The sequence below is a fragment of the Protobothrops mucrosquamatus genome, unplaced genomic scaffold (genome assembly GCF_001527695.2).
Source record: "Protobothrops mucrosquamatus isolate PMUCROS unplaced genomic scaffold, P.Mucros_1.0 scaffold566, whole genome shotgun sequence".
Classification (NCBI taxonomy): domain Eukaryota; kingdom Metazoa; phylum Chordata; class Lepidosauria; order Squamata; family Viperidae; genus Protobothrops; species Protobothrops mucrosquamatus.
Window position 1 is genome coordinate 1,564,035 of NW_015386869.1, and position 23,766 is coordinate 1,587,800.

At 37.1% G+C, this 23,766-nt stretch overlaps 1 protein-coding gene across 1 annotated transcript in view; it reads left to right on the forward strand.

The window, feature by feature from the left end:
* Positions 1-23,766, forward strand: part of TACC2 (transforming acidic coiled-coil containing protein 2) — a 133,827-nt gene that overhangs the window by 14,842 nt on the left and 95,219 nt on the right. Inside the window, exon 2 of the mRNA XM_015817241.1 lies at positions 15,314-15,430. Within this exon, the coding sequence (XP_015672727.1) occupies positions 15,314-15,430 (117 nt within the window). The remainder of the gene's footprint in view (positions 1-15,313; positions 15,431-23,766) is intronic.

A 23,766-nucleotide genomic window follows, 5' to 3' on the forward strand; every position in this document is an offset into this window, starting at 1 on the left:
TAAAGATCTTAACAAAGTGATACCAATCCTGAAACACAAAGGGTAATTGCTGGATTGTGCAGTCTTGCAGATGGAAGAAGTTTCAATGAGAAATGCCTTAGAAAATCATTAAAGTCAAATTTCTAGAAGTTATTTGGAAAAGGGATGCATTAAAACAATGAGGGGCCCAACCATAATAACCAGAGCTACCAGCTAACTAAGCAAGTTACTTATTACCTTCATTGCTTCAGCACCTGCTCAGAGGTTGTTGTGGACAGAATAGTTGGAGAGAGATCAGTCCCCGATTGGCTGATGCTAACTGGAATTGTTTTGCTCCATCTTTTTAGTTCCTTTCTTTTTGAGGATACGTAAGCCAGCTTTTGAGTGATTATATCTGTATCTGATATGCTAAATCTAGCAAGCAAGTCAGAGATTACTTTGTACCTGAATGTATTTCATAATTACTTTGTGGTTGATGATAAAGATCCAACTAGTTTTTACTTGGACCATTGTATGAAACAGAAGGAGAGTGTAGGAGAGGATTTGGGGAAAATCATCAATTCACTGCTGTCATGAGATTAACTTTCAAGATACTTTAGATAGCATCAGTGTGCCTTACCAAAAACTGAGAGTTTGTGGTAAAAAGCCTTTATCTTAGCCATATGTAGATAATATCATAAATCCAACCATAATACACCTTGGTCTTGGTTCAAGATCAACAAATCAGACTAAACGTGATCATAAGCCATGTTTAGACTTCCCATTTTCACTGCATTTTTAAATTTGGGTATTGCTCATTTTTTAAAAGAAAATATAGATTAAAACAATAAAAAAATCCTGAAATGCTGAGGTAAAACTGGGAGAAGCGATACTGAGTTTGCCCTCTTTCATTCTTATATCCTCATTCTATATATCAACAACATACATTGTTGCTTCATAGCATAATGAAAAACATGTGTCATGAATACCTTATAATATCAAGTTTGATAGTAGAAATAAAACAGATGAATAAGAAATAGTAACAAAATAAATATTGGCTACAATATTTATACTGTAAGATAAATATGTACTGTGTTTCCCTGAAAATAAGACCCAACCAGATAATAAGCCCTAGCATGATTTTTCAGGATGCTCGTAATATAAGACCTACCCCCCAAATAAGCCCCAGTTAAGATTGCCAGTCAGACAGATGCATTTAATACTATGTTTTCCGAAAATAAGACTCACCCGGAAAATAAGCCCTAATGTGTCTTTTGAAGCAAAAATTAATATAAGACCTGGTCTTATTTTCAGGGGAACATGGATAGTTGGGCTATAATTCTTTGCACACGCATTATGGAATTTAATCCCATTGAATTTAGTCTAAATTGTGTCATAGCATATGTATGTATGTATTTCTGTATGTATGTTAGGGAAGGACAACAGTATTAGCAATATTGTTTTGTAATATAGGAAGATTGTATGTTTTATTTGGCTTGACAGTATGGGGACAATGTGATTCAGAACAGATTTTCTTTTACCTGGAGCAGAAACAGACAGCTAGGAATGTATTCCATTCAAATACAGGTTCTCTATAGCAACGGTCCCCAACCCCCAGTCCAAGGCCTGGCACTGGGCCGTGGCATGCCAGAAACTGGGTCGTGCAAACAAGCCCCATCCGTGGGATGCAGGCAGCATGCGAAACCACGGCCCCTCTGGTCCACAGAAAACTGGTCCCCGGTGCCAAAAGGTTGGGGGCTGCTGCTCTATAGAGCTCTGTCCTCTGAAGTGTAATATTGTGGTAGCCGTTTCAGAAAGAAAAAATGCTGTTCATTTTAAATGCTAGGATAAGTTGGTGTATTGAATTTGGTAATCAACAGATCTCTTCTCAAATCAGAGTCATTCTTTTAAATGCTTTGCTGATCAAAGCATTTGGAGAACAAGGAGAAATTTGCAATGTTGTCATTTATTCCATTTCACTGTTATACTTCTTTTACATAGTTCCCGACATGAAAAATCATATGCAGAAAAGAGCATATTTCAGTCCTTATGAAGTTTTTTTTTCCTTTGCCCAAATCTTTTAGTGCATCTGGCATGCATGTGTGTCCCCTTTGATTAGTCATTAGTGCTTCAAAGTTTATCATATTTTGGCTCCAAACAACAAATTGTACGTATTGATAAGTAAAATTTTAAAGGCATATAGCTCAAAATTCTTACTGTTACCTAATAATTGCCTACCGTGCCTACACATCTTTATCCATTTTGTTGAAAAACAAAATTGTATCTGTTGAGGGTTTTTTTTCCCATGCTAGATAATGGGAGATTACAACTAGCTAAGCTAGAGTCTTTTGTGTGATTTTATTTACTTGGTTTGTACTATGATGAACTGCATGGTAGGTTATTTGCTTCTGTTTTGCTGTGAAGTGCAAATCACGGCTTGTGAACTCAGCTAGTAGTGCTGAATTAAAAGATATGCATAAGGAGATCATATGTTAGAAGATATATACATTCAACTTCTTCTATGACTGTTTTCTTGGAAATGGATGTTTTCATGCACATAGATTTTTCTTCTGCTAGTGATGGCAAGCACTGCATTCTCTGTGATTGAGAGATGGGTTGGACAAAGAAGCAATGACTGGCCCAGCCTCATAATGAGTTGATTTGGAGCTAGGTGACAATTTGGACTCCTTCTTTCCGTCTGCCCTGAGTTCATCCATCTCAGCTAGGCTTCAGTACTTGACAAATGGCCTCATGATGTGGGATAAACAAAATTCACATAGGCCTATTAATTTAATAGAGAGGAATGAACATGAAACATACTCAGTAGCTGTATGTACAATAATCAAAGTTTGTATATTATTTATAGAATAAAGATTATAACCAAGATTATGTAGCTGAAAATAGTAACTATTTTTTTTAACAAGACCTCTATAATAGTCCCTAGATCACCAACTGTGCCACTACAGGTAGTCCCCGACTTACGACTACAATGGAGCCCCAAATTTCTAAGTGAGACGTCTGTTAAGTGAGTTTTGCCCCATTTTACGACTTTTTTTGCCACAGTTGTTAAGTGAATCACTGCAGTTAAGTTAGTAACACGTTTGTTAAGTGAATCTGGCTTCCCCACTGATTTTGCTTGTCAGAAAGTTGCAAAAGGTGATCACATGATCCCAGGATACTGCACCTGTCATAAATATGAGTCGGTTGCCAAGCAGCAGAATTTTGACCAAATGACCTTGTGGATGCTGCAATGGTCATAAGTCACTTTTTTCAGTGACGCTGTAACTTCGAATGGTCACTAAACAAACTGTTGTAGGTTGAGGACTGTGTGTGTTTCAATATTGGACATGTTAACAATATTTTATGTCCAGAGGGATGCCTCTTAAGAGGCTATAAAAATACACCTCTAAGTGCCTGGGAATCATGGGAGTTACAATGTTATCGTTAAGACTTTTTAATAGGCGTTTGCTGGATTTCACTCTATACCCTTGTTTTATATTTTCCTGCTCTTTTGGCATCTATGAGCTGTGAATTAGAAAAGTCATTAAAAAAAAATCCTGAAATACCCATTCCAATATGTTTAGGGCGTTGGAGAATCGCTGGAGCGAAGCCTGCTAACCTCCCCCACCGCTTAACAAGTGGTTGTGACTCTTTCTAGTGTTAAGTTCTTAAGATTGGGCGGAAGTATTACAACGAAAACTTCAGAAAGGTCCGGCTTGGGATCTTAAATAAATAAAAGAAAAAAAAAAGTTTATTTGGGACCATCATTGCCGCGTCGAGCGGAAAAGGTTTCCGAAAACTCAAGACGGCGAACGGTCGACCGTGACTCAAGGAGTCCTGGAAAGCAGCTCCGCTGGAGAGAGACAGGAATGAGAACGCGCCACAGGCACCACGTGTTTGTTTTTCCTGGCGTCCACACGCGCTGCTCTCGCGGGCAGGACTCGGAGGGAGCCGCAGGAATTCTATAGATTGGGACTTCGGTGTCTCCCTCCCCACCGCCCCTCCGCCCCCCCCCCCCCAAGTCTTCGCCATCGCCTGTAATTGTCCGGGCGTTTTCTCCACCCACCAGGGAAGGCTGCGGCGGGCGGGAGGCGTGCCGACATTCCAGCGACCCGGGAGCAGCCTCAGATGCCTGGCGAACGGCTGCCTTGGTTGCTAGACGCCCGCTTTCCCTGTGGGAGAATCGGGGAGGAGCTTCCTAAGTTGGGCTCCTCCAGGACCTTTATTTTTCCCACCCCCCTTTCTTAATAGCCATTGGCCTTTTGTGTGGTTGAGCCGTCTTAAACAGCTTTCCGGATAGTGGTGGTAGGCAACGCAACCCGCAACAGGCGGAGGCTGATTTCCTTCGGTTTGCAAAATTAAGTTTTTGAATTCGGGTTGGATGTGCCAAAAGGCGGCGTGGGTATGTTGATTTCTGTCTTGTCAGTGTGCGTTTATTTATTTATTTATTTATTTATTTATTTATTTAAATCATTCTCTCTCTCCCCCCCCCCCCCCTCCAGTGGCATAAACTGTGTGGGTGAACTTTAATTCTTGGGTTTTACCTCTTAAAGTTGAGGAGGATCCAACAGTGAAACCCCCCCCCCCCTTTAACTCTAGCGAGTGTGATTCGCTTTGTGACTGGTTGGATTTAGGGATTTAGCGTTTTAAATAATGTGTGTGACGAAAGTGGCCTTTAAGTTGATTCTTCTAATTTTCTCCTTCCTTGTGTTGACTCATTTTCTGTTACATTTATTAAACCGGGAGTGTGCTTAGGTGCTCTTTTGAAGAAGGGGGAAAAAAAATGCCACAAATGAAGGAAAGACAAGTTGTACACATGGCTTGAAAATACGCCTGGATGTTTCTGACTCATTAGATGTGTTTATCAGTTGCATAGAGACCTAGAGGCATGGCCCCGGAATTATACAGGAAAACCTCTGACTTTGCTTTTATAAGCTACAAATTGGCAGTTTTACCAGTTACGGTACAAGGAAGACAAGTGCTTTATCTTTTGAGTTTAAACAGACATTCTTGGCATTTATAAGGATTGCTGTTTATTGAGTTAAGGTGGTGGAATAAATTGTGTTGATTTGGGGGGGAATAAGCTCATAATGTCTCGGATAAATTGTCATCGCAATGATTAAAAATCCAGATTTAGTCCTACCTATGTTATTTTGTCACACTTTGAAACTTTTTAAAAAAAATAGTTTAGAGTTTCTTCTACAAATTTTAGAGATTCTCGAAACTCTATGTAGAAGTAAAATGCTTTGCCTTTAAAATGAAAGGGTACCATAATTTGGATTATGATGTACTGTATGTTCTGTTATTCATAGATGTAATTGCTTTGAGTTTATTGACAGGGTTGTTATGTATAAGGGTGCTAGGGTCTGTTAGTCTGGCTTGTTTTCATATTCAAAATTGTGTGATATTCTGCAGTGTTGATTTTGATGGTTACATATCATTGGTGCTGCAATTCTGTGCATATTTGGAAACTTTTATAAACTCAGTAGGACTAACTTCAGCATAAACCGGCTATAAGGCGCTTTTTTATTGAGACCATATAGCTTTCTTTTATTACCAGTACATTTATATTTCATGTAAGTTTCAAAGATTTGACCCTTGCAAATGAAAATGCACTAAAAGTCTTTTCAATTGCTTGTGTGCACCTGCTCTTTTCTTGTGATAGCATGAGTTTGGATTGTTTGGGGTGATCAGATTTATTTGAATTTCCTGTTAATTCCAAAGGAGATCCCGGTATATTTGTCTTTCAAACCCTGTGAGATTTGAGATAAAGTGAAAAAGGGCACCCAGTGTTCTGTGGGAACTTAACCAGTGTTTTGAACCAACTGTAACTAAAATACCAAGTTGGCTTTATTTTCAATGATTCTGAGTGTGTTGTCTGACTTTTGCCATTGCCTGCTTCTATTAAATCTGGGCTGCTCTGATTTGTTGATAGGGTTTCAGTACTGTACTCTTGTTTCCCATCTTCATCCTGTCCCTTCCCCCCCTTATTTTTATTTTTATTTTGGTTTTGAGGAACAAGCATAAACTTGTTTAAATAGCATAAACATTTGTAGTGCTGATATGCAGTGCTGAATTTATTGAAGATGTTAAAAGTGAAATACATATACCAGATGAAGTTCTTTCAGTTATAGTAAAATGTAGGTTCAAATCAAAACAATGTTTGTGAACATATCTCACTATATTGGGGTATTGGCTTCTCTGAGTTGAGAAGCGGAAAGAAAGCTAAGAAAGTTCTGGTGACTTTTTATGGATGTACCTCAAGATGGTTCTCTAGAACTGTAGAAATATTGGCTGAAATTCCAAGAAAACGTGGATTAAATAAGGCTGTTTCGGGCTAACCTCACCGATAATTCAAATATCCCCCCCCCCACATCAAGGAAGATTGATTTGCATAGGCTGTAAGCTCCAACATATGGGTGTTATTCTGTAACCATATGTCTCTCTTACGGTTAGTGATTCACTTGGGATTTTTTTTTTCCTTGTCCTCCATTGAATGAAAAAGATGTGTGCGTGGAATAAGTGTAAGAGGGGGAGAGTTTCAGCCCCCAGATACAGTTTTCTGCATAATCTCATCACCTGGCAAGAGTTTTGCCTAGCCTGCCAAGATTCCAGAGAGCTGTCATGAAATTTCATTTTCATCTGCAGATATAGTAATTGACAGACTGTTCTCATAATGAATCCATCCCCCATGATTATCTGGGTGGTGGGGATTGGTGATGTCATTCCTTCAGGATAGGCTAGTTTAAGAAAGAGAAGCGGGAGGATTCCACAAATACTGTACTCTTTGTTTTATAGTATAGATTAAAAATCTTGAAAGCCTGTAGGAATTTCTTAGTGCCTTATTTTATGACAAAGAAAATCAAGGTGGGGTTATTCTGAATTCCTTTCTAACCTTTTCTGCTTTCTTAGAATTACATTATCTTTTTTCCTTTTTGAATGGTTCATTACCTCTTTTCCTTCATGCTCATTCTCTCACAGGTGAATAGGACAGCACATTATGTTCCTATAAGATCGTATTCAATAATCAGTCTTACTAGGTTTATGCTTTACTTTTATATTAACTCTAGAATCATTTATTTAAAAATAGCAATGCATTGTTGAGGACATGTTTACAGTATAGTGAAGCCTCAGGTGTTAAAATAAAAATAGTGTAAATTTAAAAATGAAAGAGTTCATTTTTGCCTCCTTGAGGGAGAAAAACAGTCTGGATTAATAGATTGAATTCAAACATTGGAGATGCATATTGATCATTTGATTTTGCCCTAGAATGTTATATGAAATTAACAACTATTGATTTGAAGAATTGCTTTTGTTTTTGACATTAGGTTTTGGATGAACATAACACGATTGTTTATGCAATTGTCTATGACTAAGTAAACCATGGCTTGATCTATACCCTAGTCATAGAGGGCAAACACACTCCTAATTTTCTAGTTTTCTATACTTAGACTAGATTTGGGTTTTTTTGTAAGCTCCCACTCTGTATTTTATTTAGCTGATGAGAAATTGAAATCTTTTTTAGGATGTCATTGCCATAAGCTATATTTGTTGTCCTGTATTATTATCTTATGTACAGATTTGGTTGGCAAAATTTTTATTATTACAGAAATAAACTGCAGGAGATTTCTCAAATGTCCCTTAAGGATGATATCTACAAAAGCATTTAAATAAATATAAAGTGATCTTTTTGTGCTTGTTACATTGTACACTGAATTTGACAGTGCTTTTTTTTTTTTTTTTTACAAAATTACCATCAGGCATTCTTTGAGTGCATTGGTATAAACATTAAGTTTTTGACTAGATGTTTTTTGGAATTGTAATGAAAAAGTTTTGACTATGCTTTGTCTATATATTATGAAAACACACAAATAGGAGAAGGAAAACAGTTACTGATACCTTTTTCTGGTTTCTCTGGTTAATTTCAGGATTAAAATATTAGGACATGTTTTCTTTAAAAATAATCTAACTAATGTCCAGAATCTCTCAGAAGTATGTACTCAAATAAAATTTCATCTGCTATACTAGGCTATGCTGAAAATTTATGGAGTTGGAATAGGTTGCTTATTAGTTTTCTAACAACTTTTTCTCCAAATACATTAATATTAGCTTTCATAATTCATAAATAAGTGTGCAATTAAGGTTCAACACATTTGAAAGTTCTACATTAAACAAAAAATTTAAAAAATCAAATTTCGCATACTCTGTGTCTATTACATGGATTTTAGAGTGACATTAAGATACCTGCACATAAAAAAAAACTGTGTATAAACTAATATGAATTAACTACATGTTCTTTCTCAAGCTTTTCATCTAACTTATGTTAAGAAGAATAGGAACTTGGAAATATTTGCTTCCTTAACAATGGTTTATTATTTTTCCTAAATCAACAAACTGTGTTTGAAGAATAGTATATTTTAAAATAGATGTATTTAAAACCAGAATTATATTGCCTTGCTCTTATCATGTAGCATAGCATAATCTAACAACTAATTCATATCCAAAAACTAGTCCATGACTGAATTCACGCATTATATTGGGTTGCACATTCTCTAAATATAAAAATTACAGTAAATCTCTAAATACATACAAATTCTCTAAAGCATTCTCATAATATGATAGACCATGATTTCCAAATTATAGATCAGAGTTCACACCATGCACTAAGCTAAAACTGAACAAAACATATTGAAAGTGACTTAAATGTAATTTTTATTCCAAATTACTTTCTGATGACCATGTTCCTTGTCTCATGAACCAATGTATCTATGAGACAGATTTTCTGCAATACAGGGGCTTGAATTTATTCTGCTTTGTTTTTTAGACATGCTGGGTTAATAGAGTCCTCACAAAACTATTACTAGTTTTCCTTTGTTGGCTGAGAATACATCATGGAACATGTTTAACATTTCCCTATGACTGAAATTTTTAGGAAAAAAAAAGTGGAATTATAGACTCTTAGAAAAGCTTGTTTGGTGTCACTGATTTCTCATTGGAGAAAATAAATTATGTAAATTCTATTCAATAATGGGCTCAATTATTTTGAAAAGTAGTGAACTGTTCTTTGTAGGTGTTTAAGAAAGCCATCGTTTTGGTCTACTCTACTTTCTAAATGCTTTATATCTAACAGACTTGATCTGATACTATATATACTATATATCTTACATGGCCATTTCCAGGTTTCTGTTAATCTTCTAAGAATCCTTGGACTATAGTATACTATAAATTCTGGAACTGAATTCAAGTATTTATAAAATATTACATTGCAAGGAATGGTAGAACAAGGATGATGGCATGTTTCTTCTTTTAATTGTAGTTTTTGTTTACAAGACATCAATAAAATATTAAAATAAATATTATCACAGTAAAAATGTTCACAGTGAAAAAATAAAAATATACACAATGAATCTTTAAAAAGAAAAAAACAAGCTTTATGTCTGGTAAATAAAAATTCAACACTCAAAGCAGCTTCATCACACACCATCAGATGTTTTTGCTCTCAGTAGCGCACTGAAGAAAAATCATATGAAGTTTAGTCTGTTCTTCGTTTAGACTCTTAGAAAATGTTTCAGGGTAGTTTGGTTGTAGATTATGAAAGGGTTCACTTTAGCAGAGTTTAGTTTGGAACCCAAATCTCCTTTGTTTAAACACTATTATTGTAATGAACCAAAACCCATCTCCATATTGTTTTAGTTACTGCATTTAGTGTATGGTAATATAAATTGCTTTTTGCATTTTCAAAGTCAAGAATTCAGCATTTTGTTTACAAAATATCAGAGTTAAGGAAGAAAAGTTGAGGAATTTTGTAAGGCCATTTTTTTTTACCTTCCTGGCCATGTGCTCACTGTATTAGTTGGGCGAGTCTCCTCCTCACTACTATCATTACTACTACTGTAGTTTGCTCTGATCTTCTAAATTTAATCTGCATGCTCCTCGCCTTTGCTGTTATTTTTTTTAAGCCTTAGATGGCAGAGATATGAGTGAAGAAGACAACTGTTTGTGGGCTGCAGCAAATCCCCAACTAAACCAAAATTTCATGCCAGCTGTGCTACTGCTGCTTAACTGTATTCTTAGCAAATAGTACATTGTACATTGTCTTAATCTAAGTCTGAGTAGCTCATTAGATCAGGGGTCCTCAAACTTTTTAAACAGGGGGCCAGTTCATTGCCCCTCAGACTGTTGGGGGGCCCGGACTATAGTTTGAAAAAAATAATAATGATTATAGAACAATGTAAAATCAAGTATAAAATAAAAAAATGAAATAAGAAAAATGAATTGGTTAATTATTTGAATGACTTTTTAAGTGAAGAAAATATACACATTTCCAATGAATCCACACATGTTTTGTTTGGGAATGCAACTGCTGGTTATTCCACAAATAGTTTTTGAGTTGTGGGAAGATGGCAGAAGTTTTCCTCCCTCACTTGTTTAATGAGTATATCCAATTTTACTTCAAATGATTTCACATGTGAATGCATATCACAGATGAGCTTCTCCTTTCCTTGAAGTTGCACATTGAAACTGTTGAGTAGCTCTGTTACATCTATCAGAAAGGCAAGGTGCCATTTCCATTCAGCATATCTTGCAGACGTCTCATGACCCAAACTAGGTAACATCAGCAATGCCAGAAAGAGAATGGGGTTTGTGGAATGAAGGAGAAGAAGAGGAGAAGGAGGGCGGCTGTGGAGTCCTTGCTGCTCTCTGAGCTTGGTGGCTTTCTTGCAGACGTTTCATGACCTAAACTAGGTAACATCAGCAATGCCAGAAGAGAATGGGGTTTGTGGAGTGGAGGAGAAGAAAAGAAGAGGAGGAGGAGGGTGGTTGTGAGTTCCTTGGTCCTCTCTTGAGCTTCTTAGTTTTCTTGTAGACGTCTCATGACCCAAACTAGGTAACATCATTAGTTCACTTATTATCCCACTTTGGGTCCTGAAACGTCTGCAAGAAAACCACCATCCTCAGAGACACCCCCCTCCAAGGACCCTTCATTTTAACCCTGAGCCAGAAATATTCTCCTTGATTGGCATTCCGGACCGTCTCAGGGCAGAAGAACCTGCCTGGCAGGACCTCATTCCTCTTTCCCATGGGGCACATCCCACTGCCCCCATCCTTCCTCCATCCTTTCCTGGACCCTAAAGACCAATTAAATTTCTCTCAACTACCAGCACCGGCATTCCCAGTTCCTCAGAGCTACTCCATCAGCTCTGGCTTTGCCCGGATGCGGCACACCCCCCTGTTTGTGGATCAGGATCAGCCTCCCTCCCAGTGGCTCCCCTGACCTTTCATCGCCTTAGCTCCACACAACCCCTCGCAACTCTGAAATAACCTTCCAGGAGTAAATTCTCCTTTTTTCTTGCTCTCCCCAGCCACCCCTCACAAATACCTCGCCCATCATCCGCTCCCCTCAGACCCATTACTGGCGCCCCACTCCAGCCCCACTCCAACTGCCGGTGGGGTTGGGTCCCTCAGCGATGGTGGAGGTGATGTTGAGAGCTGGCGGCACCAGTTTCCTTTTGGTTGGCATGGCGGCGGCGGCAGCAGCAGCGGAGGCTGGGGCTCGCGTTCCACAGTGCCTAGCGAGGGACCCGCCTCAGAAGCAGCAGCAGCAGTGGCATCGTCATCACCAGACTTGGCTTCCCTAAGTGAGGCTGAGGCTGCAAGCGAGACCTAAACCTCTCAGCCTGGCCCTGAGGAAAAAAATGTGAATAAGTGAGAGGAGGAGAGGAAGGGGGCATGAACAAAGCATGAGTGTGCCCATGGGCATGCGAGGGAGAAATTGGGGAAAAAAATCTCCCATCAACTTGCCATCCCACCATTGGCTGGGGCTCTCGCCACCATCCACCCACCCTCTCCTCACAATTGGACGGCTTGACTGGGAGGTTGAGGCGGGCCAGATAAAAAGACAGGTTGGGCCGCATGTGGCCCACGGGCCGTAGTTTGAGGACCCCTGCATTAGATCTTCTGGAAAAGTTTTGTTGTCTAAATAAACAGAAATGTAAACAGAGGTTGAACGTAACTTAATTTAACATTCATGTTCCTTCTTAGTGATTCTATGCAGAATTCTTAAGTTCCAGTGTAGATTTTACACTAAACTAAAAATATTAAATTGTAAATTTTAGCATTTAAACCAAGAAGTTGCCAGTATGGCTCTTAGTGAAATATATTAGTTCACATTGACTTAATTCATTTGGAAAAAGCCCTATTTAAACAAGTGATGCATATTTATAAAAGGAAGGTATGAACATTACATAACCTTTTCCTACCAATCCATGCCCTGTGTTATTTTTTTTAATCTTTGAATTTTTTCATCATTGTATCATCCAAACATAGGGCTGCACAGTTTTTTTGCAGATCAACAAAAAGGAGTAAAGTGCCTTGTTGAACGGCTGAGGTGCCCCATTCCTAACTGGTGAGGCGACTGTGATCCATCACTTCAGTTGGTATGGATTTCCTTACAATAAAAAGTTTTATTATCAAGGCAAAATATGTCCAACATAATACTGTATGGCAGCAGCACAATACACCCCTGGAGACCCTTCAGTGCAGCAAGGCATAATAGCATGCTCCCATAAAATACATTATCTCACTGAGTTAGATCAAGAATAATCATGAGAACAGTTTGCATGAAGAAAAAAAAGTGGCCCAAAGAATCTAATTAGGACTTTCTTTAAAAAGTGAATGGTGGTTCAAATCTATACTGTATCACAAAAAATAAGAGTACAACAGTTTCTCAGTTTGTTATGGAAATCTAAGACGTGAGGTTATATAATGTATTATACATTGTGGAAAAAATAAGACCTATAAGTAAGGCACAAAGCAATCTAAAGATTTTCTCTAGATTGCTGTGTGGCTACCCTAGAAATTCATCTGTATAAGAATGTTGCCTTAGTGTAGATCTTGTACTGTTCTTTACACTATAAACTGAGTGAAGCAGCATACTTTAAAATCCATTTGACTACCGAATAATGGATAATTTAGAATGCTGAAATATATTCCCTGACTTCAACAGCAAGAAATGTGGAATGAGCCATCTTGTATTAATAATTATTTTAAGTCAATATGGTATGTAGAGAAAAAAAATGATTTGTGATTACTATGGCAGATGTGGAAGAGCATTGTGTGTTGCAAGCATATTTACATATTTGTGCCTCTATCAATAATTTTATGAATATGTTGTAAATTCAAACTTCAAACCATAGTATTTAGAAGCTTCTTGGGTATATAGCTTATGTATCATTATATCCTCAACAACTTAAAAATTACCTCAGATTGTTTTGTGAACATTATGACTCCGCATTGACTCAGATATTTGCCGTTGATTATGCCACCAGTGATTTAGAGGTTGAAACAATTGATCTGTTGAATATATTTATTATATGAGCATTTCAACTGTCATTATGCAGCTGATCATTAAACTGAGACTTTTTCCTGATTATTTCAGTCTCATGAGCCTTAATAATAATTAGACATTTTCTTCCTTGGTATTCATGTAGTTATAAATTAACATTGTATCAAGTATTGCTTTATAATTTTTTTTCTCCAAAAATTCTACTTGTGTAGTACTTTCTGTCTCTGTGTGAGTAAATACTAATTTGTTTGCCAAGGGTTTAAAATATATTTGTTTCACTGAAATATTTAAATCAAATCTGATCCGTTTATTATTATTAATTACTACTACTATGTTTGTGTTAGAATTACCTACCAAGGCACTTCGGGGTTGAAAGAATTAGCCAGTGACATCACTATTGCCCAGGGCACACCGGAGCAGTATCCTTTCATGTCCCTGGTATTTTCCCACCAAAGTGGTACCTATTTATCTACTCGCCTTTGCAGGCTTTCAAACTGCTAGGTGGGCAGGAACTGGGACAAATTGACGGGAGATCATTCTGTCACGCAGCTCACGCTCTCAGGTTTTTGCACTACTGAGCTCAGCTTCCTAACCACATGAGTCACCGTGGCCCCATTATTATCTACTTAAATGTATTGGCTGCCCAATTTCAGTCTATCAAATCAATTTAGAATATATTGGAGTCAGAAAATGTCAACTGTGCCGAAAAGCATTGACAGACTTCTCAATATTTCTAGTGAGCAAAAAAATAATAAAAAGTAGATTCTGGTTTCAGAAAACTCTGACTTGAACTAACCAGGCTACTTCCAGACAGCACATGAGAACATTTGTAAATAAATCTATGTGTAACCATTTTGGTGGAAAAGTAGAATGGAAATCTGAGAAACTTCTAATTTTTGAGCATTTTGTATGCAAAATATTTTAAAATCTGTACTGAGGCTTCAATTTTTCAAGACATATTGTTTCTTTATTTCAGGGGTGTCAAACTGCCGCGGGCCGGTTTCATTATACCGGAGCCACGCCCACTCCATTGCCGGCAATGGCAAAACTCCGATACGTTGCGTGACGTCACGTGACGTCGCGAGTTTGACATGTCTGCTTTATTTTGTATTAGTTCAGAGTATGATCACTTCAGTCCGAGATACATTTATTGGTCACCTTGAAATGGGTGATGCAGTGTTGTTTATTTTTTATTAACTTGGGATTCAAGGTGAACTATATAGCATGATAAATTGTGATGTGGTTTACTTGTTTATTTGCAGTTTTCAATAGCTGTTAAATGTGAAGTAAGCTTTTAATGTAATTAGGCCATTATGGGTTATACAACAAAGCATAGTTTTAAACAATTCTTAATAAAATTATGTTTGCATGGTCTATCCCAATATTTACTCTCTTGTAAACTGGATTGCTGTGATTATGATTGACATTGGCTTGATCTAGCAGTGTTATGTGCCATCCCTCCAGCTTGTGGCATTTCAAGAAAGCTAAAATTAAATCTTTATTTTGGGTTTATTGATTTATTTAGGATTTTTTCTCCTTTCATTTATATTTATAGATCTGCTTAATCTGGTTCATTTAAAATACATTGTTCTTCATTCCAGTCAGACTTTTATAAAGACAGACTTGAGTTTTCCATTAATATATTTTGAATTACATTGTCAGCCAAATTTAATGGGATCCCAATATGAAAAGACATCAGAAATAGAACCTGAATTTTCCAGTTATCTTTTGGATCTGAAAGATGACTTTAAAATGTATGAAAACCCTTTTACAAAGATATATGCCTTGTTGTGAAATCACCTCTAGCTATCAGATAGAAGAGCTTTTAGAGAAGGATACAGAAAGCTAACAATAAAAACATATTGAAAAAGAAATATCTATTGATCACACTGAAGTAATTACTAGTACTAATCCTTGACAGCAATGTTTGTCATCTTTTGATGTGATATTCCAGAAACACCTTTTTTTCAGAAAATATATTCTAATATATTTCCATTTGTTTTTACCCAGTTCTTCTGTTCCTGATGTTTCCATTAAATTGGAGCCTGATGTGGATTCTTTGGAAAAACCACTGATCACAGTCCTCTGTGATGCTGCTCTTGATGCTACTGAGCTGACTACAGCAAGGTAGAATAAAATATTAAGCATAATTTTAAGACTTGTGTGAACAAGGATATATTGAATGGGCTAGTTAGTTTGGTTTCTTTATTTAAATGACACAAAGTTAAGACAAATGTGATAGGTTGTCTTAGCATGGTACTTATTGCATGTCCTGAATTACTGTGGACCATCCTGTGGGAAATAGAATTTGTCAAATTAAGACAGATTGAGACCCATCAATTATGTTGTATTCCTGCATTTTATTGATGACCCCCCTTTACTTCTTCTTTGTCATTGTGTGCAGCTGGGTTCTTGAATTACCATGTTTCATTTTTATGTTTTAGGGTAGTTTGATTTTAACTGATCATCCCTAAATTATATTATTTTCCCCTAAATATCTGATCATTTATTGTTTTGAAGAAGTGATATTTTACTCCATAAGAAAATTTTGAACATTTTCCAGAATAAATATTATGATAAAGATAAATCCATAAAAATATTTTTTTAAAAGAAAGTTCTGAGAAATCTAGTTTGGTGTAGTGGTTAAGGCAGTGATGGCAAACCTTTTAGAGACCGAGTGTCCAAACTGCAACCCAAAACCCACTTATGCATCATTGGGTGCTGGGTGGGTGTGGCCCATTGTGTGGGTGTGGCCCATTGAGTGGGCGTGACTGTGGTGGTAACAGCAGACTGGGTGGGACTAAAAAGTTCAATCAATCAATTCCAACTTTGTAAGATCTTTTTTTTCCCCGCGAGAAGTTGAAATTGACTGATTGATTGAACTTTTTTTTTTTTTTTGCACACGGAGGCGTAGGCTAAAGCGAAAAGGTTTTATAAAACCCAGCTGAAGGCCTAGGACTGGGGGATGGCGCGCGTGCCCATAGAGAGGGCTCTGAGTGCCGCCTCTGGCACCCGTGCCATAGGTTCGCCACCACTGGGTTAAGGCATCACGGTATAAACTGGGAAGCTGTGAGTTGTAATCCTACATTAGAATATGTGGACCAGGTATTGCCCTAGGAAGGAGGCAATGTGGCAAACCACTTTTAAAAAATCTTCCCAATAAAACTGCAGGGACTTGTTCAGGCAGTCTCTGAAAATCGGATACATTTTTGAATGGAATAAAAAAATAAATCTGTAGTTGGATATTTGGTAGCCCTTGTAAAGTAGTTTGCTTCCTTCGTTCTTCTTTCCTACAAAACTGTTAAATGACGTTAGTACTGTTTTAATAAAATGAAATATTAAAACTTTGAAGATGTGTTTTTAGCAGTGGAGACACACAAATCTATTTTATACAGTATTTCTTGACAAGATGAAGAGCTATATAGAATGAAAACCCTTTTTTTATTTCTGTATATGTGAGAGAGACAATTTTGGGTGGCAGTAGAAAAATTCAGATTTGTGGATTTTTGTTCTTTTTAAAGCCTGAAGTAGAAGATTTAGGCAAAACTAGGAGAAATCTCTTATGATATGCTTTAATTTTGAAATAAGTGAAATGCTTCTAAAGCAATATTTTGAAGCCTTATTGTGTCACCCAAGGTTCAGCATAACTCATAGTTCAGTGATTTGTAGAAAAGACAGTAATTTTTAGAGAATAGTGCTGCTACTGTATTTGATAAACCGTCATAGAAGTAATTTAAGGATGGAAAAATGCTTTAAATAATTTTAATAGAATGGATCCTTGGCTTTCTAGCTTAACAGCCTGGTAAGAGGCTGTAGTAGCAAAATCATAGCACACAAATGTATTGTCATACCGTATATGTGCACCATCTGTTCATAGATCCCTAGGGCCATAATCTCATATCATGTATCCATGTTGGACGGGACTATGGCTTTCAGACACATTAAAAAATCAGTAGTTTCTCCATTGACTGTGCTAAATCTTGACAAGGGCAATTAAGAATTGGCTATTAAGAACTGACTTATCTATGTAGCTGTGAACTTTTACATGGAGAACAAAGAGAGTAAAGTAAGCTATGCAAAGAATTTTCATTCACTGAATATAAACTCTTAACAGAGTTTTATGTTATAATAAACAGACAACAAAGTTGCAGTCGTATGCACTTACCATTTTAGCCAGCATTATGTTTTAGTGAAAGCAGTTTTGCCCAGATGCAGTGATTACCCTTACAATATATTTGTGAAACTAAGAACTCCCAGGCGGGTGCTAGAGGAAGAGGAGAAATTGGGGTGGGTCAATTCTGGACTTATACTAATTCATCATTCATTAGTCTGAGCAATTCTGTATTTGCGGATAGATATTTTAAAAGCACTGTTGCCAGTGTGAGTGGTTATGTAATGCTTTTCTGACCCATTAAAAAAAATACTAGAACAGGAAAAAATAGAAAGAGTTGATAACTTAAGAACCACTAATTTCATTCTGCAAATGAATGTAATGAAATGCAGGAGGTTCATTTGGAAATACTAATTACATCAACGGGGTCGAAACGTGCGTCATAGTCTAATCCATTTGACATAAAAGTGTACCTCACTTGAGTTCTACTTTTTGTACGTAAGTTGACTTGAAAAGGATGTGTCCGTGACAAACATATCCTGTTCCAGCAAAGATTTCACTTTTTGTTACTCTTGAAAGACTGACTTCTTTTGTTCCTTCTTCTAAGACCCCCCCCAGTATTTGGACATATTAGCAAATATTGTTCCTGGAATAATGATCTCATTTTTACTTTCATCATTTGTTATGTCATTGTGTAAGGTCATTATCTTGTACAGTCACATTGTTTTGTGTTTTTTCCTACCAGCGATAAAGAGTAATCCAGAAGCTATTCTGTAGTTAAAATTGGCCTTTACAATTTACATAGCACATTTTGTTAGTGTTCTTTCCACTGGCTTTTCTTTACTGTGTTCTCTGATTTTACATCAAAGTTTTCCAAAGATGCTTCAGCAATTTCTGATTTGTAGCTGCCGTGACAATGAATTCCAACCTTCTTCCCCTTTGATTTGAAAAAAAAAAGGTTATGTTTTGCTAAATGTCTATCTGATGGAAGTGTGTAATAGGACCTCAGGTGCTGTCCTTCTGTCTATCCAGTGACAATATAAACCAGTGGTGGCGAACCTATGGCACGGGTGCCAGAGACGGCACTCAGAGCCCTCTCTGTGGGCACGCGCACCGTCGCCCCAGTCCTAGGCCTTCAGCTGGGTTTTATAAAACCTTTTCACTTTAGGCCTCCGCCACCATGTGCAAAAAAAAAAAAAAAGGTTCAATCAGTCCATTTCAACTTCTCACAGGAAAAAAAAGATCTTGCAAAGTTGGAATTGATTGATTGAACTTTTTAGTCCCACCCAGTCTGCCGTTATCACTGCAGCCACGCCCACCCAATGGGCCACACCCAGCCAATGGGCCACACCCACCCGGCACTCGATGATGCATAAGTGGGTTTTGGGTTGCAGTTTGGGCACTCAGTCTCTTAAAGGTTCGCCATCACTGATATAAACTATTCTGCCTCTAAAGGCAGTTCTCTAAAACCTGGTATATACCATTACTCAGTCCCAGTGATAATATATCATTCAGCATAGTAGGAAAGGCATGGGAGAAATTCTGTAGGTTAAATGCCCAAATCCTGTTCTATTTTCTAGAAGACATTGAGCTATTAATGTCATAAAGAGCTTAGCATTTCTTAGCATTGCTGAAATGGGTACTATAAAGTCTTTAAAATCTCAGAATTATATATTCCTAATACATTTGTATTTAAAAATACTCATGATAAAAGTAGACATAAAAATACTGAACTAAATCAAGACAGATGCAGTATCTTCTTCCTAGTCCTGAAGACACTGTCTTAATTTTTTTTCAAAGCCCTCTTTTTATTAAAGAAACCAGAAGCAATATTCTGAATTTGGTTCCAATAGAGAACAAGTCATTTTCCAAGGGAATATGTCGTTGAACACATGTCTAAATCCAAAAGTGAATTCTTTGGGGGAAAAACAGGAAGGACAAACCAACTTTCACCTTCTTCCTGGGTGGTTTTACTGCTCCAAACTAGCTCCTATCCTGGTCAGCAACTATAAATTACAAGACAACAAACAAACAATCCAAAGGATTCAGCCCACCCACCCTGATATTTGGTGGTAAATGGAAACAATTAAGATAAAACTGGGTATGCTGATTTGGGCTAATAATTATTAGATTACCCAGGTGAAAGAGTGTGATAACTTGTCAGACCTTTGACAGCTATCCCAAACCTAAATGATTTTCCCCGCCCAAATATTCCCACAAGATTGTTTTTAGCAAGATTTGTTAAGGTTAAAAGAGCAATGCACTGATTTCATTTTAAAATCATTTCTCTCAATAGAAATTGCCTGAATCTTTTTCTCATACGCTTATGTTGCTTCAGAGGAACTTTCTTTCTTCATTGATAACGGAGTATTGTGTTGCTTGTGTAATAGTCATTTGAATATCTACTCTTGAATCTATCCCAAGTTAATAAAAAATAAAGGTAATTTCAGTAGCAGTAGTTGGCCAACATTGTCTGGGTTTGGAAGGTTAATTATTTCTTGGATAGTTGATCACCAAGGAATACTAAGGCTGTAGACCAGATATGTGACATCGTGCGACGTATCGTAGCTTTTTCCCCATTGCTGGCAATGGGGTGGGAGCTGTTTCCTGGTGACGCGTCCGGCCCATGGGCCGGCAGTTTGACATCTCTGCTGTAGACTATAGAGTAGGAAGTCAAGCACTCTGGAAGAGAGGAACAACAATCACTTTCTGAACATCAAGAAAATTGGAAAAATGTATTTATGAATTCATTAGTAGTTGTAGACAACTCAAGAACATCTTTACTTAAACAGACCAACATTTCTATAAGGAAGTATTTCCAGAATAAGAAACTTTGTCTTCTTGGGATTCCCTGTTACTATCAATTTTAGCAGTGACTTCTGAAAGCCTTTTCTGAAGACCACAAAAAAGCTTCTTCATGTGCTGTTCTGAGGATGGCAGAAGATTGGACTCTTGGCAGATAGCCATCTAGTTGTCGATCTCAGGTGATCGTAATTACGACAAATGGTGTCGTAGAAAAGACGTACGAGTTTTCGTCCGACACCCAGTCCTTACATTCCTAATAGGTACGAATAAGACAATAAAATAGTTCTTATTGGTACATTTGATTTAACGTAACATACCCTACTTGAAGTCTCATTGTCTTTAATTGAGGCATAGACATACCTATAATGAATTAAACAATCTTGAAATAATGCATATCCAAAGTATTTCTCTTTTTCTTTAGGTGGGCAAACTATTTCTGGTATTTATTTATTTTTATAAGCAGAGCATAGAAGCATTGCATGGGTTAGAAAACGTCAGTGGTGTGTTTCACAGCTGACTAATGCACATGCCATTAAAAGCCACCTCCCCAGCCACCATTTCTTTTTTAGAATTTAATTTATCATTTTCTTTTCCTTTTAGTACAAATATAGAACGCAGAGCAGCTGGCCTACATACAAATACTATAATAGGAAATAGGCCAATTGCACTGTTTTTTGTAGTAATAAAGACTAGAAAACATGTGCTCCATTGCAGTGAAAATTAAATGTACATTTGAACTTCTTTTTAAGTCTCACAAACAACTGGGCCCTGCTGCAGTAGTTAATCTTATTGATACTGACACTTTTTCCTCTTGGAAAGAACTTAATCTAGCATTTGCTCAATATGCCCAGGAATAGAGCAAGAAAAGATCTCATTTCACTGTTTATCCTATAGTTTGAATATGTTGGCATTTACCCAACTTTCAGCAAATCTAAACATACTATATCTGCTGAGATATATATACCCCAGTGATTCTTGGTCCTATTTGTCAACTGGAATTTATCCCCAACATGTGCCTAAAATGCTTATATTAATTACTTATTTTGTAATTAATGACCAGATTTTATGTAAGCACATAACATATTGACAGATAGGCCATCATGAAAGCAAAGGGAAAAAAAGCACGAATACTGATTTGTCTTTCATATAAATAAGATTATATCCCCCTAAATTCAGTCCCTCTGATGATTTACAAAAACCCGGATGATTGCAGGACTTATGCCAACTAGATGAATGCAGAAAAAATGAAAGCTGCAGGATTTCAAATGCAACATTCCATTATTGATGCAGTTAAAGTTATACAGTATAACTTTATACTTTGTACTTTGTAAAATTAACAGTACAGGTAGTTCTCGACTTACGACCACAATTGAGCCCAAAATTTCTGTTGCTAAGTGAAACATGTTGAGTGAATTTTGCCCCAATTTATGACATTTTTGCCTCAGTTGTTAAGTGAAACAGTGCAGTTGTTAACTTAGTAACATGGCTGTTAAGTGAGGCTGAATTTTGATCACGTGACCATGGAGATGCTTCAGTGGTTGTAAGTGTGAAAAAGAGTCATAGGTAATTTTTTTCAGTGCTGTTGTAACTTTGAATAGTCACTAAATGAACTGTGGTAAGTCGAGGGCTATCTGTACATATTTTTGTGTATGGTTGCAGTAGAAAATCTCTGGGAACTGAAACCAATCAGATTCTTGCATGGATCAACAAATCTTTCATGCTATGATATAAAAACGGAAAATGATGTGGCCAGAAATCGGCAATTCTAGAGGTAGACTACTGATAAAGATAACTACAGCTAGTCCTTGACATACAGTCACAACTAAGCCCAACATTTCTGTTGTTAAGCGAGACATTTGTTAAGTGAGTTTTGCCCCATTTTACAATTTTCCAGCCATAGTTGTTAAGCAAATCGCTGCAGTTGTTAAGTTAATAACAAGGTATGAATCTGGCTTTCCCATTGACTTTACTTGTCAGAAGGTCTCAAAAGGTGAACACATGACCCCAGGACACTGCGACCATCATAAATATGAACCAATTGCCAAGCATCTGAATTTTGATCATGTGGCCATGGGGATGCTGCCTTTGAGCTAGTCTTGATTCCTGGCAACTCTGGATAAACCCATGTAGTTTTCTTGGCAAGGTTTTCAGAAGTGGATTGCCATTGATTCTTCCTTAGGGTTGAGAGAGAGGGACTGGCTGAAAGTCACCTCATTGGTTTTGTACCTAAAGCAAGACTAGAACTCAGGGTCTTCTGGATTCCAACCTGGGACCTTAACTACTACAGATTCCTCAGAATTCCAGTTGTTGTCATTCTTGTGCCTATGATACTTGAGTTGGGGTTGTGGTATGTTCATAATTGTCTTAATGCAAAATAAATAAGCCAGCAGTGTTCCCAACATAACTTTTTAAAACATGGTTTTGAAAATGATTATAGCACTGGTAGGGATTTCAATCACTTTTCAGGTCTCTGCAATGCCAAGTGTATGTTAACCTTATTTTAGCCGTATTTGGTAATCCATGAGAAAAAGAATGTAAGCATGAAATTAATTCAGGAGATACTTGGTTTAAAAAGAAATGTTGCTTCCGTTCTGTTAAAATCACCTTTCTATGCTCTATTAGACCATATGGATTTGAACAGTAGGCACTGGGGAGAGAAATACCAGACCTGAAATAATGAAAAGGAATATCCAGACCATAAATGGCACCATTTCAGCATCCAGATAGTTATTTGTTTGCCGTGCTCTATTTGAATCTGAGAGCAACTGTTAAGAATCACCATGCCTTTTAATCTACTTGCTTCTTGTTTTAGGACACTTAGGCAGGTGACTGAGGTAAAATGAATATGGCCAGCACTTAAATCAGTTTGTTAACTTTTTAACATTCAGTTATGTGTTATTGCAGTGTAAGGCGATCATTTTGCCCCTTCCAAATGCTATAAGTGATGGCTTAATATAGCCTTGTCCACCCTGGTGTTCTCCAGATGGTTGAATTAAGTCTCTCCAAGCGAGAAGAACAATTCCAGAACATCAGGAAGCAACAGGTTAAGAAGGATGGCTTAAAGTTGCTTGCATTTTCTTTGAACTTGACTTGATTAGTTTCAGTGAGAAACCGCACTTTCTCACTGAAATAAACTCCACTGACATTAGTGGAACTAGAGGGGCAACCATAGTAAGAAGCAGAAGAGATTTGTCTCTACCTATTCTGGAACCACCCAATGTGAATTAAGTATTAATTTTAATTTATTTCAGCATATGTAAAACTCTATCATTTTTCTTATTGGAATAAATCTTGGTGATGGCATTTTCCCACATTGACATATGGTGGAATGTAGAAAAACACTGATATATTCAAGACTCTTCTGCAAATAGGAATGGAGAAATTAGTTCGTTTAATTTGTAATATTTTTCCTTCTTGGGTTAAGTATTGTCTGAGAGTGCACTCATAAAATCATAACCAGATGTTGAAGCAGTTTCTGTTGTTGTTATGAATGCTCTTGGACCTCATTTTGTGGAGAACGCTTTGAATAACACTAAATCAAAAAGAA